The 13,708-nt window shown below is 35.0% G+C and overlaps 1 protein-coding gene across 1 annotated transcript in view; it reads right to left on the bottom strand.

The window, feature by feature from the left end:
* The window catches only part of ACTR2 (ARP2 actin related protein 2 homolog), a 29,831-nt gene extending 24,021 nt beyond the window's left edge, over positions 1-5,810 (bottom strand). Inside the window, exon 1 of the mRNA XM_006909543.2 lies at positions 5,626-5,810. Coding sequence (XP_006909605.1) covers positions 5,626-5,673 — 48 coding nt within the window. The 5' untranslated portion in view covers positions 5,674-5,810. The remainder of the gene's footprint in view (positions 1-5,625) is intronic.
* Between the last annotated feature and the right edge of the window lie 7,898 nt (positions 5,811-13,708).

Raw genomic sequence — 13,708 nt, forward strand, 5'->3', positions numbered from 1 at the left:
GGGTTTTAAAAATTCTTATGTCAATAAAACAGTCTGTTTAGTCTTATTTTTAAGAGCAGATATTGTAAGGAAAAGGCAATTAAAAACTTCAGGGTGGGAGGAAGCAATATAAGAAAGGAAAGTAATCAATCTCCCCTCCTCCACTTAACAAGTCTTTATTCAATGTCAGCCCCATTCTGCAAGAATTTTTGTGTCTACTGATGAATCCCAAGTGCCTAGAACAGTGTCTAGCACATAGTAAATGCATATTAAATAACCGATCCATAAATATTAAAAGTTTTGCTGTTGATTTCAGAGTCTCATACTATAATTGTTTTAATATAGAGAATGTTTAATATTGAGAAGTCTATTGTTCATGGCTCCAGGGACCATACATTCTCTTAGAAGAATTAAGGAGAAAATAGTAACTGAATGTGACATGTGACAGTTAATAACACAAAGGTGGGCAGAAACTATTAACCTACCCCTTGACAGAAAGCTAAAAAGCTACTATGTACAAGGAGTTGTTTTGTTTGATGGTGGTAAAATTTAGCAACAACCTTAAATTCACTGACTTTTGACTAACCCACTAAATTATAAAATTTTTATTCTGCTGATGAACCACATTTAATTATAAATAGCCTAGAACATTTTGCTATCCATAATTTCAAGTGAATTTCAAGTCTTTTATAAATAGAGCTTTTAAAATGTTAGTTATGACTAAGCAGATTAAACCTACTTTCACGAAAAATCTGTCTGAAATTAGGAAGTTTCATATTCCTAATACCACCTGAATTCCTATCCTCTCAGTTAAAGCTTACATTTTCGAACCCACATAAAACATACTATTCAGATGTTTTCTTCCAAACCCACAAAACCTACTCCTGGTCATTTTACCATTGACTCATCAAGAATAGGGCATTTTTCAGGTATAGCTACCCATTTCCAAAACTAACACACAGTTCTTACTGGGTTATCTTTCAAGGCAGAAGTTAATGTGATATGATGGCATATGCAATAATAACCAGCTTGCTCATACCTAACTCTCCATTTGAATAGCGGTTGATAGTGAAGAACTATAATCTACTTCTCACCCTTAAAAGAGTGTTAGACAAAATTCAAAAACGCTGGCTCATTTTTCTACAATGTCTTCTCAAAAAATTTATCAATGTGACCCAGAAAGACTTAGAGAGACAACTATCACAGAATACATACCTAGTATTTTCTAGTATATTCAAATGAAAAGGAAAAAAACCTTTCACTCTTCTCTTCTAAATCATAAACGCTCTTTTGTTCTTAAAGTCAAAATACAGCTCACTTGATAAGAATTGAAATGGTATGGAAGGGTAGAGAATCTCATTATTATCTCAACCATACTGACCTTTTCTACATAAATAAAATTTATCATGGTCACGAACCTAATATCAGCATTTGTCATAATTTACATATATATTTCAAATATATTAAGTAAATATCATGTGGATATTAAGTTCTTCAAATTTACCTCAAAGTCATGAACAGATATGGACACTGGATGGGTCCAAATTGTCCATACTTCAGGCTAAAAGTACTCACTTATATGAGCATAAATGTTAAGGAAAATTACAGAATGACTGAAAAAAGAATTGATAAGTTTCTAAGGGTCATTTTCAGCATACTAAATGTAAACATATAACTTGAGAAATTATAATAGAAGTTTAAGGTCGGAGGAAGAGTCTGGGATGGGGCAAAAGTCAAGTCCTAGAGCAGAGAGGAGGTGGGGAAGGTTAGCATGCCTCCCCCCTCATTCTGAGCCACACATTCAGAAACATAAAACATGGCAAATCTGTAAATTATATCGCACAATGTTTTATGATTGTAATTGTTCAGATAGGTCGTTCATATCTTAAAATTCTTGTGTGAATTTTAAGAGACAAAATATTTGCCAAATGCCTGAGGTAAGAAGAGAAAAATTGAGATCCCTCCCACCTCAAAACTACAGAAATTGTAAACCTACTATTCCTGTGCTTTACAAAAAAGAGAGAAATTTGCTTTTAATTCTAATTAAAGATATCATTTACTTGTTAACGAAATTATTTATTCTGTTTTAATAGTTTATTGGAAGGATTTGCTGGCATTGTAATCCAGTGTTATTAGCACTCTTACAGGGTATTAGATATTTGGTCAAAATGGCAATAACTGCACTATTTCACATTATTTCAAACGTGAAAGCATTAATAGCTATAATAACAAGAATATAATTAAAATAATCTATTTCTCAATTATAATATTATTCTAATATAACAGACAATATGGCATTTCCTTTCTTGCAAAAAGAGTCAGTATTTTAAAAAAAAACTGATGTGATAAAATACAAAGAAAATATTCTCTTCTAAACTGCTCACCTGGTATCATTTTAATCTTTGAAAGTCCTCCCCTGCCCCAATAATTTTAAGACTTGGTGACTTAGTTCTCTCATGGTGTACAATAAGGCTGTGTTTAAGAAATAGATTTTACCATATATAGTTTCCTCTTCATGGTACTGTGGTTTAAACTGGCTCCCTTACTTCCCACTGAGTCATCAAATGGTAAGAACAGGAACAGTATAATGTTCTTTCAAGCAAAAATAAAGAAAAAGTCTGTCTACATTAGCTCTAAAAGTACCTTTCTCTTCTCAAAAATAAACATATAAAGCTTCACTGGGACATATTGTATTTACATTTTTCCTTTATTGATTCTATCTGATGGTACTGATACATTAATTGCACAGTGATTATTCTGATCTTACACCACCAAAATATTTATTCAAAAGCATTTTGCAGGGTAAAACCAAGTTTGTTTTTGGCTTATTTCTATTCCAAACACTCCTATATTCAACGTACAATTAGCATAAGCCTGATAAAGCAGGCCATAATCATGAATTATAAATAAAAATATAATTATCCTGGCACTATATGCTACTTTGTATCACTAGACCCTAAAAACTGTACCAGTCACACAGCTGGCTGTTGTCTTCACTGTTGGTGGTGCTAACTCACTGCTGATGAAATCACCCAAGTTTGGTAAAAGAATATACCCCAGGGGCCTGGGCAGAACTCTTGAAAGGCACCTAAACCTAAGCAGATCTTCAGATTTTCACCTACCTGACCATGTTCAGTCACTCTATTTTAGGTGGTAAGTTTGAATAGTTAGTTATTAAGGATGAAGCAAATAAATTATTGGAATTTTTCCTCCTCTAGGCTGTCCTAATGAAACACTGGTCTAGCTGGGGGTTCATGAGGAAGAGGAGCAGGACCAACATCTGTGTGTGTGTTCCTAAGAACTCATCTACTCTTAGAGCACTCAACTTAGGGCCTGCTACAGGAGTTAAAAAAAAGAAATCATCAACTTCTCAAATTGCCTATGATTTTAAAACTTAAAACGTGTAAGAGGCAAGTCGCTTTAGGTAACAACTATTCGCACATATTTAGAAATTAAATTTGAATATCTTGTTTAATATTTAATTGTAAAGGTATAATGATTCCTTTACAATTAAATATTAAACAAGATATTCAAATTTCATCTAAATAAAATAAAGATGATCATGAAACAGAATACAGAATCTAAGTGGTTCCTAATCCTCTAAATTTTCAGAAATATCACAGTATTCCTGACTACGTATTATATCAGAGCTGTTTCTTCATTTGAAGTCAATCTTGTCTCTACGAAAATCTGAATAAAATTTAAAAATAAGAAATGTAACACCAAATACATAAATTTTTGTTTGAACCAACTACACTTTCCTTATTTGTTATAGTAACTAACCTTTTGTCTTAAAGAACAAGACTGAATTAGAATAAGACTAATCAATAATATAAAATCAGCTTTCTAATAGCTAAACTAATAAAATAGTAACATAAAAATGAGCTCATGGTTAACATTCCTATTCTAACTGAATATCACAAAACATTACAAATACAGGGTTCATTACCCCTTGAAAAGGAGGAATCCATTAAAATATAACTGGCTCAGATTTCTAAAGAGAATATCTAACATATTCACACAACAAAATACTTTAAATTCCATTTTTAAGATTTAAATTTCTTTAGAGATCAATCTGAGACTAATATCTTTTAAAAAGCACCTTTAAGTTTTAACTTTAAAAGTAACAAATGTTTATAGTTTCTTTAAAGATAGTTTAACAATACATGTTTTATTAAAAAACAGAAGACATTTTCCCAATAATTTGGAAGAGACACAAAGTCCTCATCTTCCCTCACTCTGACTGTTAACCCTAGTCTCACAGGTAACCGCTGTCCATATTATTATGTATCCCTCCAAAACTTTCGTATACACATATAAGTTTGTGGACGTATAAATATCTTTAATAAAGAACACAAGTATAAATGAATCATTTAAAATAACTTGAGTAAATCTTAGACATGTTTCCATAGCAGTAGATCTGCCTCTTTTAAGTATCCCATTTTGTATGGATGTCTCATTATATAACACTCTTATTACTCAAGTCCAATTATAAAGCTAGTATAATTGCTTGTAAAAGTCTGTAACAAATCCAATCGAGGGAAGTATTATGGCAGTGAACATTAGCTCTTTTCTCCTCTCAACAATTCCGTTTCCAAAGTGTTTTAAAGTAAAATCTGCTTTAATTCATATGTTATGGAAGGAGGAGAAAAGTCACAAAATATGCCACTCCAAAATGGTTAGACATCACTGTAATGTAGAAGAAAATGATCACTATGGAACATTTCTGTCTTCTGCTTTGCTGACTTGGCTGCCCAAAATACATTTTTTAAAAAGAGGGGGCGTTTGAAAGAAATAACTTTCAAATAATTTCTAAATCAGGGTCTTACTTAGATTTTTACAACTATTCGCATTTTAGACTCTTAAAGACTAACCATTATTTCTAATCTGCACCTAAGGAAAAAAGGGGAGTGGTACCAAAACTGATTAACTTCCCCCAATGTCAGTAGAATTAACACTTGGGCCTTAAGGGGTCTTAGACGTCCCAAGATCATTCAATGGAACACCCAAGATCATTCAATGGAACACGCTGGTTTCCAGGGGCTGTACCTGGGCCAAATTCCCGGCATGAAGAACAAAAAAGTATAAATGAAGCGCCTATCGGGCCTCCCCTCCCCTCAAACAAACAAACAAACAAAACCCCTCAAAACTGTGAAAGGGCTGAAGCTTGCATTGACAACACTTCCCTTTTTTTCTTTAAAGCCATTTCCTGCCTGCCGTTCGGTATCTATACAGGAAGAGGAAGGCCTCTGGGTCTTTCTCCTTTTTTAAACACCGGCGCCCCTGGGAATCGGAGCCCTTTTCGAACACCCAAACCCAGGGTTTTACTCTCGGACCCTTTCGCCAAATTGCCCCGGCAAGAGCGCGGAGCCCGCCCCTGCCGGGCAGCAGGCGACATCCCCATCCACTGCCGGCCTCGCCGCCGCCCTGACCCGGGGGCTGAGGGGGTGGCAGGCTCGGGGAGAACAGGCCGGGCTCCGCCCGCTCACTCCCCACGCCCGCAGAGGCGGAAAGGACTGCACCGAGCTCCTCCGCCCGGGCGGCCCGAAGGCCCAGAGGTAAAGCCCCAGACCGGGGGGCCCGCGCGTCTCCCGCACATCCTCACCGGGGCCTATGGCCATTGGGGCCTCCCCAACGGGCGCTTACCCCGGTGCCGTTGTCGCACACCACCACCTTCCTGCCTTGGCTGTCCATCGTCCGCACGGAAGATAGCCGCCGCTGCCGCCCAACAACCTACAGCCGCCACCGCCCGGCCCTTTCCTCTTCCTTCTCCTCACCCTTCGCAGCCCCTCCTAGGGCTCAACTCTCATCCCCCGCCCGGAAGTCACCACCCGCCGCCGCCCGCAATTTCACTGACGGCCTGAGCCGGAAAGGTAGGTATGGGAAGGAAGCCGAGACTGGCAGCTGTGGTCTCCAATAAGAAACGGAGGAGCACTGACGCCCCGCCCTCAGCTCCGGATCCAGCTCCGCCCTCACGGTCACCGCCCACTCGGGTGATGCGTCTAGTTTCCGGCGTTTTGCGGCGCATTTATGGCAGTAAACCGGGTGGGTGCTGCAATCTTCTCCCTAAAGCATCACAGGATTTGTGGGGGTGCAGTTTACCTTCTCTAAAGAGAAGGCCCAGGCAGGACATCCGTTCTGTCGCGAGATGGCAGAGGAATGTGGCGGAGAAGCTAACCGGAAGGGGGAGCAAACCTGGAAATCCCCACGAATCTCATCACTGAACATAACTTAGGGTGCTCTTGCTTTTCCAAGCACTTTCAGGGATCGGAGCTGGAATGAATACACACACGTATTTGAAATGCGTTTACACAGATACCTCCAATTCCATCCCAGCTCTTTGCCCATGTTGCATCACACCTCTTCATTGTATGCACCTATCTGAATCCAGAGCTTTGACTTTGAAATCAGACAACCCCACTTTCAAATCTAGCCCTGCCATTCAAGAGTTTTATGATTTGGGCATACCTTTTGGACATAATAACCTCTACTCTTGTGGGTTGTGGGGATAAAATTATGTGCGTAGAGTAAGCGTCCCTTCAGTGGTAGTTGTCAAACCCAGCTCTCAAAAGAGTCAGGAGGCAGTGGATAGAAGTAAATGAGTTACTCTAGGATCTTAGGGTTTGCAAACTGAAAACACAAGAAGTTAAGAGTGTTCCAAAGGAGAAAGAAAAGCTGAGCATTGTTAAGTAAAAAGTACATTCTTGAGAACAGTCATGCATACTTAGCCTCTGGGTTCATCCAAGATGGTAATCTTCTAAGTGTCTGGTGGTCTAGATAATGGAACATTCCTTCCTGAGTTTGTTAAGATGGTTATCAATGGAATTAATGTACATCCATGCATTGACACACAACTGAAGAGTTTAAAAGTTAAGTCCCCAGGCTAGTTAAGGCAAGAATATAATCATTTCCTCATGCCTCAGCCTACTCAATGTTAATAATTTAGCAGCCTGACCATAGCCACTCCATTTTATTTCTTCACTCTATTAGTTTCGCTATTTATTTGTTCCACATTTTTAAACATGCAGTTCTCTCTATCTTTTATGTCCTTACCTTTTTTCTTTTTAATCAATGAGGAGAAATCTACTCATGCTCTAAGACTTAGTTGTCACATCTGTAAAGACTTCACTGATACCTTCAAGATGCTTTTTATTGTTTATTTGCTATTAATTTACCACGGATATATGAGTAACATTGTGCTTATTATACACAACAAATATTTATTAAATGAATGATATTAAAATTCATTTAGAAAAAAATGCCTTCGTTTCTGAGGTAAGAACTAGAATGGCTATACATGTACATGACTAGAATAAAACATGGATTATGAACCCCCTCCCCTCCATCCAATATTATAATACGAGGCTGCCTCTCAGTTTTTGCTTTGTTCTTTTATTAGACTGGTGGTTTTCAAACCTTTATAAAAACATAGAATACTGTATTCAATTTTAATCTTATATGGGACTCCCAATATATAAAATAGATCAAAGTAAAGCTGCCACAGTTGTAGTTGGAAGTTTGAAAGGTTAGGATGGGTGGGTGACCTCAGGGGAATATGTCTTCCCTAGACGTGCTTTGATAGTCATTGAGACATCTCGTTCTAAACAGTGCATTAGTTCATAAATTATACATCATGCTTTTGTGGCTCCAGTGCCCAGCACTGTGCAATTTTCCTGGAATTACATTTAATTGGACTCAGCAAATTGAACTCAAATATTTCTATGTTCTTTTACTTTTCCTCTTTATGAAATTAAATTTATTACTAATTTATATTTTTAAGAAATAATATTTTTGTTTTCTTCTGATTATAAAACTATACATGCAGATGATATCAACAAACATCTTATTCACTATACTAATGAAAATGCACCAAAATCCCCTGATTATGTAAATTCAGATATAATACTATTAGTGACTGTCTCCTGTGTTTTATACCAAGCACAATCTGGGTATTTCGCTTTCCTCAAAATAATGTGACCCCACATTCAAGTGATTGAATTTTTTGAGGGAGGCTTCATTTCTAGCTTTCTGTTCAGATGATATATATATTATTCCACACGAACACCTTGCTAGGCAAATATTTCCATTTTACACACAAGAAAATGGGGGCTTTAAAAAATTAAGTCTAGCAAGGTCATAAGGTATGAGATCTACATAAAAAATCAATATATTTATATATGCTATCAGTGAACAATGTGAAAATAAAATTAGGACAATAATTCCATTCACAAGAGCATCAGAAAATATGATTAAATTAATAGAGTAACTCGAGACCTATATACTGAAAACTACAAAACACTGTGAGAGAAATCAAATATCTAGATAAACACACCATGATCATGAACTGAACACTCACTGTTAAGATGATAATTCTCTCTGAATTGATCTATATGTTCAATGTAATTGCTATCAAAATCCCAGCAAGCTTTTTTTTAGAAATTGACACTGGATCCTAAAATTTATATGAAAATGCAAAGGAACCAGAATAGTCAAAACACTTTTGAAAAAGAAAAGCAAAGGCAATGAGCTACTACTACCTGATTTCAAGACTTATAAAGCTACAGTGATGAAGACCACTGTCTTGTGGTATTGGCACAAGGATAGACATATAGATCAATGGAACAGATTAGGTAGAACCAAAATAAACTCTTAGATTTATGGTCAATTGATTTTCAACAAATGTGCTAAAACAATTCAATGGAGAAGGGGAATTCTTTTAAACTAATAGTGATGGGACAATTGGATATCCACGTGCATGGGAAAAAGGAACTTTGACACTAACCTCACACCATACACAAGAATTAATACAAATTTATCATAGAGCTAACTGTTCCAATTTTAGTATATGTGCTGCCAAAGCGAGTACTATAGACCTAAATGTAAAAGAGCTAAAACTCTCTAAATTCTGGAAGAACAAAGGAGAAAAATCTTTTGATATTAAGTTAAGCAATGATTGTTTAGATATGACACCGTAATCCTGATCCATAAAAGAAAAAAGCTGGTAAATTGGACTCGATAGAAATTTAAAACTTTTTAAAATTAAATTTTAAAACTTTTAATTCATGTATTAAGAAAACAAAAAGATGAACTACAGACTAGGAGAAAACATTTGTAAATTATATATCTAATGAAGGACTTGTATCCAGAATAAATTAAGAGCAAATACCTAATTTTAAAGAGGGCAAAATATTTAAATAGACATTTACCAAAGGAGATTTATGAATGGCTAATAGCACATGAAAAGATGCTCATCATCATTAATCATTAGGGAAATTCATATTAAAACCATAATAAGATACCACTTGATACTCGTTGGAATGGCTATAATCAAAAAGACAAAATAACACATGTTGGCAAAGATATGGAGAAACTGGAACTCTGATATTTTGCTGATGGGAATGTACAATGATGCAGCCACTTTGAAAAACAGTTGGGCAGTTTCTCAAAAAGTTAAACATAATATTACCATACCCAGCAATTCCATTCCTAGTTATATACCCAAGAGAAATGAAAATATATATCCACAGTCTTGTGCACAAATATTCATAGCAGTATTATTTGTAATAGGCTAAAAGCGGTAACATTCCAAATGTCCATCAATTAGTGAATGAGTAAACTATGTGATGTATCCACGTAATGGAATAGTATTTGGCAATAAAAAAGAAACAATATATGCTATAACATGAATGAACCTAAAAAATTTATACCAGATACAAGAGACTGCGTATTGTATGATTCAATTTATATGAAATTTTTAGGAAAAAAGCAAATTTATAGATACAGAAAGCAGATCAGTGGTTGCTGGAGCTGGGAGCCAGGTTTCCCTTGAATAGGCATGAGAGTATTTTATGGGATGATGTTCTAAAACTAGATTTTGGTGATGGTTGCACAACTGTATAAATTTACTAAAAATCATAAAACTGTACATTTGATACATGTATGTTATATCTTGTAACTTCAACAATGTTGTTTTAAAAATTAAGTTACTTGCTCAAATTTATCTATCATGTATCAGAACTAGAATTAGGTACAAGCGTGCCTGACTCCAAAGCCCAAGCTCTGTTTCCTCAGGATTTTGGGAAACTTCCAGATCTGTCATGAAAACCTGAAGTCCCAGTTGGTATCCCAGTTGGGGATGACTCCTAGAGGGATGCTAGCATTTCACTTAGACCTGATTTAGCCTCTGTGCTTGAATGGGAAAGGTCAATATGTTTTCATGATAATGGAGTAAGATTATGGCTGTTAAAATACACACATGCACACACACCTCCCCACCCCTCCACTAAAAAAATACACCCCTACTCATAGCTATGTATTACACTTGAGCTGAGAAGGAAAACAGTGCTTACTAGTAATTGAAGTAAAATAACAAAAATAATTAAATCTTTTTTTCTCCAGAATTTATAGGTAAGAAAGATTTTCTCAAATTAACTTAAAAATGCAGTTATTTGTATCTGCAGTCTCTTAGTTAATGAAAACAATGGCACCTTGGGAATGTTTTGACTGGAACTTTGATTTACTCCAAAGATGCTCACTCATTTTAGAAACTAATAGTGTTACCACATATACTATGTCTTATTCTGTACCTGAAAGATTCAGAAAGAGAACATCCATATCATTTATTTAGTTATTTGCTTTAAAAAGACACTAAGTCAGAAGATTTGTGTTTATCCCCAAAAAGTACTTCTCTATCTTGTCAATTATCTAAACATTTCTAAGTTATTCCCATTTCTGTTGCTACAATAAATGTTTACATTAGCAGTGTTAAATCAAGTTAGTTGGAAGCAAGTTAATCCATTTGTGTTTCAGACATCGTGTTACTTCACTCCTAAATTCTTTAGCATGGTTATTCTGAGAATAAGTGTAATGTCTTACAAAACCATAATATCATTATCATATCTAAGAAAAAGTGGCAATAATTCCATATCATCTAATATCTAGTACATATTCATATTTCCTCAGGTGTTCCTAAAGTGTTTATAGCTGTTTTTCCTCCGAAATAAGATTCAATCAGGATATTATTTTTATATTCCACATATTGTTTTTGTTGTTATGCCTCTTTAATCTCTTAATCTAGAATAGTCTTCCCATCTTTTTTTTTCTTCATGACAGTGAATTTTTGAAGAGTTCAGGTCATTTGGCTGTAGAAATGTCCCACGCATATTCTCAATTTGTATGATTGTTTCCTCATGGTTAATTAAATTTTAAGTGACAATTATAAATAATTTTATGACATTTGATGGTACTATAGATAGAATGTATTACATGGATATTCTTTGTTTTTGATAATATAAAATTAACATTGCATTGATATCAATACTACTCAATCCATGTTCAGTGAAAATCTTGCAATACTATAAGTTTTGCTATTATCCTGATTTAGATCTAGTCTAGGAAAGTACAATTGTTATGCAAAAAAAAAAAAAAAAGTAGGGATCTGTGATCTGTGATTTGATATCCATGTTTGGGTTGGGAAAGAGAATAAGTACTGTTAAATGAAACATTTTACTATCCAATTTCTTAACTTCATTTATCTTCTCGCTTGCTTTTAAATTCTCTGTATACACAAGTATACCTCAGGATTAGAGGAAAATAATTCTGAAGAATTTATGTGTGTCTTATACTTTAATAGTCTTAAATTATTTTTAATGTCATAATCTACTTACTATTTTTAACTTTTATTGTGGAAATATTCAAACACAGATAAAAGTATAGTAAAATAAACCCCAGGAACCCATTACCTAACTTTAATGGCCATCAGCTTTCTGCTGTTTTTCTTTCACCTATTTCCCTTCAGACAATTTTGTTGTTGTTCTTGTTTGCTTGAGATTTTAAAGCAAATCTCAGGTTCTCATACCCTTCCTCCTTTAAATACTTCTCTGTGTGCTTCTAAAAGACTTTAAAAACATAATCACAATACCATTATTCTAGCCAACAAAATTAATAAATTCTTATTTTTTTCATGTTCAGTTTTCCCCAATTGTCTCAAAAATGTCCTCTTATAGTTGTTATATTTCAATCAGGATCTAAACAAGGTCCACATATTGCATTTGGTTGATATGTCTCAAGACGGTGTTAGTCTATAACTCTTCTCTTTTTTATACCATTTCTTTAAAGAAACTATTGTTTCTCTAGAATTTCCCACATTCTGGACCAACTGTATCTATAAAGTGTTGTTTTTCTTGTTTCTCTAGCCTCTGTATTTTTTTAAACTTGTAGTTAGATCTAGAAGCTTGATTAGATTTAGGTTCAATTATTTTGGCAAAAATTTTTCATAGCAGTAATATATATTTCTTATTTAACACATTCGAAAGAATATAATGTCTGGGTGTCTCATGTGTAGTGATGTTAAGATTATTCAGTGGATTTTGGTGTTATTGGATGATCTCTTACAGAGTTCTGCATGAACTTGTCACTTAATAGTTTAAGCAGCCATCAATGATTATTGTCTGATCGGACCAGAAAACAATCAAGTACAGTTTGCCTGCTCCACAATTTCTCACTTCCAAAGCTAATAGGTTTTGACCTAATTAGCTGCTGCAGTTGTATAGAAGAATTATAGTTTTGAAACTAAGTTAGTTAAATGATGTTTAAAATTAAAAAACAAATCACATAGGCATTTAAATGTGTATCAGCTATAATTTTAGTTGTGATGTGCCTCATTCAAAGGTTAATTATCCCTCTCTCCCCATTTTACAAGATAAAAAAACTAACTCAAAATGGATCAAATATGTAAACTTAAGAGCAAAATTCTTTTTTAAGATTTATTTATTTTAATTAGTTTCGAGTATACAGTACGTTGGTTAGACATCTATATCATTCATAAAACAATCTCGCCAATTGCTCCTTCCCTCCCCGACCCTCCTCCTAGCCAACATATTAATGCTAATTGCATTCCCTATGCTATGCTCCCCATCCCCGTGACCATAAAGCTACTAATTCGTATTTCTTTAACCCTTCACCCCATTCTCCCAGACCCCAACCCCCATCCCCTCTGTCCATCACCAAATTGTCCACTATATTCGTGAGTCTATTTTTGATTAGTTTGTTCTTCTTATTCCTTAGATTCCGCAAATAAGTGAAATCATATAGTGTTTTGCTTTCTCTGTCTGACTTAAATACTTTTTCCATCTTTTTCCATATGCTTCCTTTTAGTCTGTGTGTCTTTTAAACTGAAGTGAGTCTCTTGTAGGCAGCATATGTAAGGGTCTTGTTTTCTTATCTATTCATCCATTCTATCTTTTAGTTGGAGCACTTAATTCTTTTCCATTTGAAGTACTTATTGATAGGAATATAGTTATTACCATCCTTTATTCCTGTTTTTGATACATGTTTTTTCTTCTTAAAGAAGTCTCTTCAACATTTCCTATAATACTGGCTTGGTGGTGATAAATTCTTTTAGCTTATTTTTGTCTGGGAAGCTCTTTATCTGTCCTTCAACTCTAAATGATAGCTTTGCTGGATAAAGTAAGTATTCTTGGGTCTTCTGTCCTGCATAATTTCTTTTGAGAAATCAGCTGCCGGTCTTATGGGTATTCCCTTGTAGGTAACTCTCTGCTTTTCTCTTGCTGCTTTTAAGATTTTTTTCTTTGTATTTAACCTTTGGCATTTTAGTTATGATGTGTCTTGGTGTGGGCCTCTTTGGATCTCTGAATTTTGGAATTCACTGAGCTTCCTGGGGTTGTATGTCCATTTCCTTAACCAAGTTGGGGAAGTTTTCCGTACTTAT

Source organism: Pteropus alecto, unplaced genomic scaffold (assembly GCF_000325575.1).
Source record: "Pteropus alecto unplaced genomic scaffold, ASM32557v1 scaffold131, whole genome shotgun sequence".
Taxonomy (NCBI): domain Eukaryota; kingdom Metazoa; phylum Chordata; class Mammalia; order Chiroptera; family Pteropodidae; genus Pteropus; species Pteropus alecto.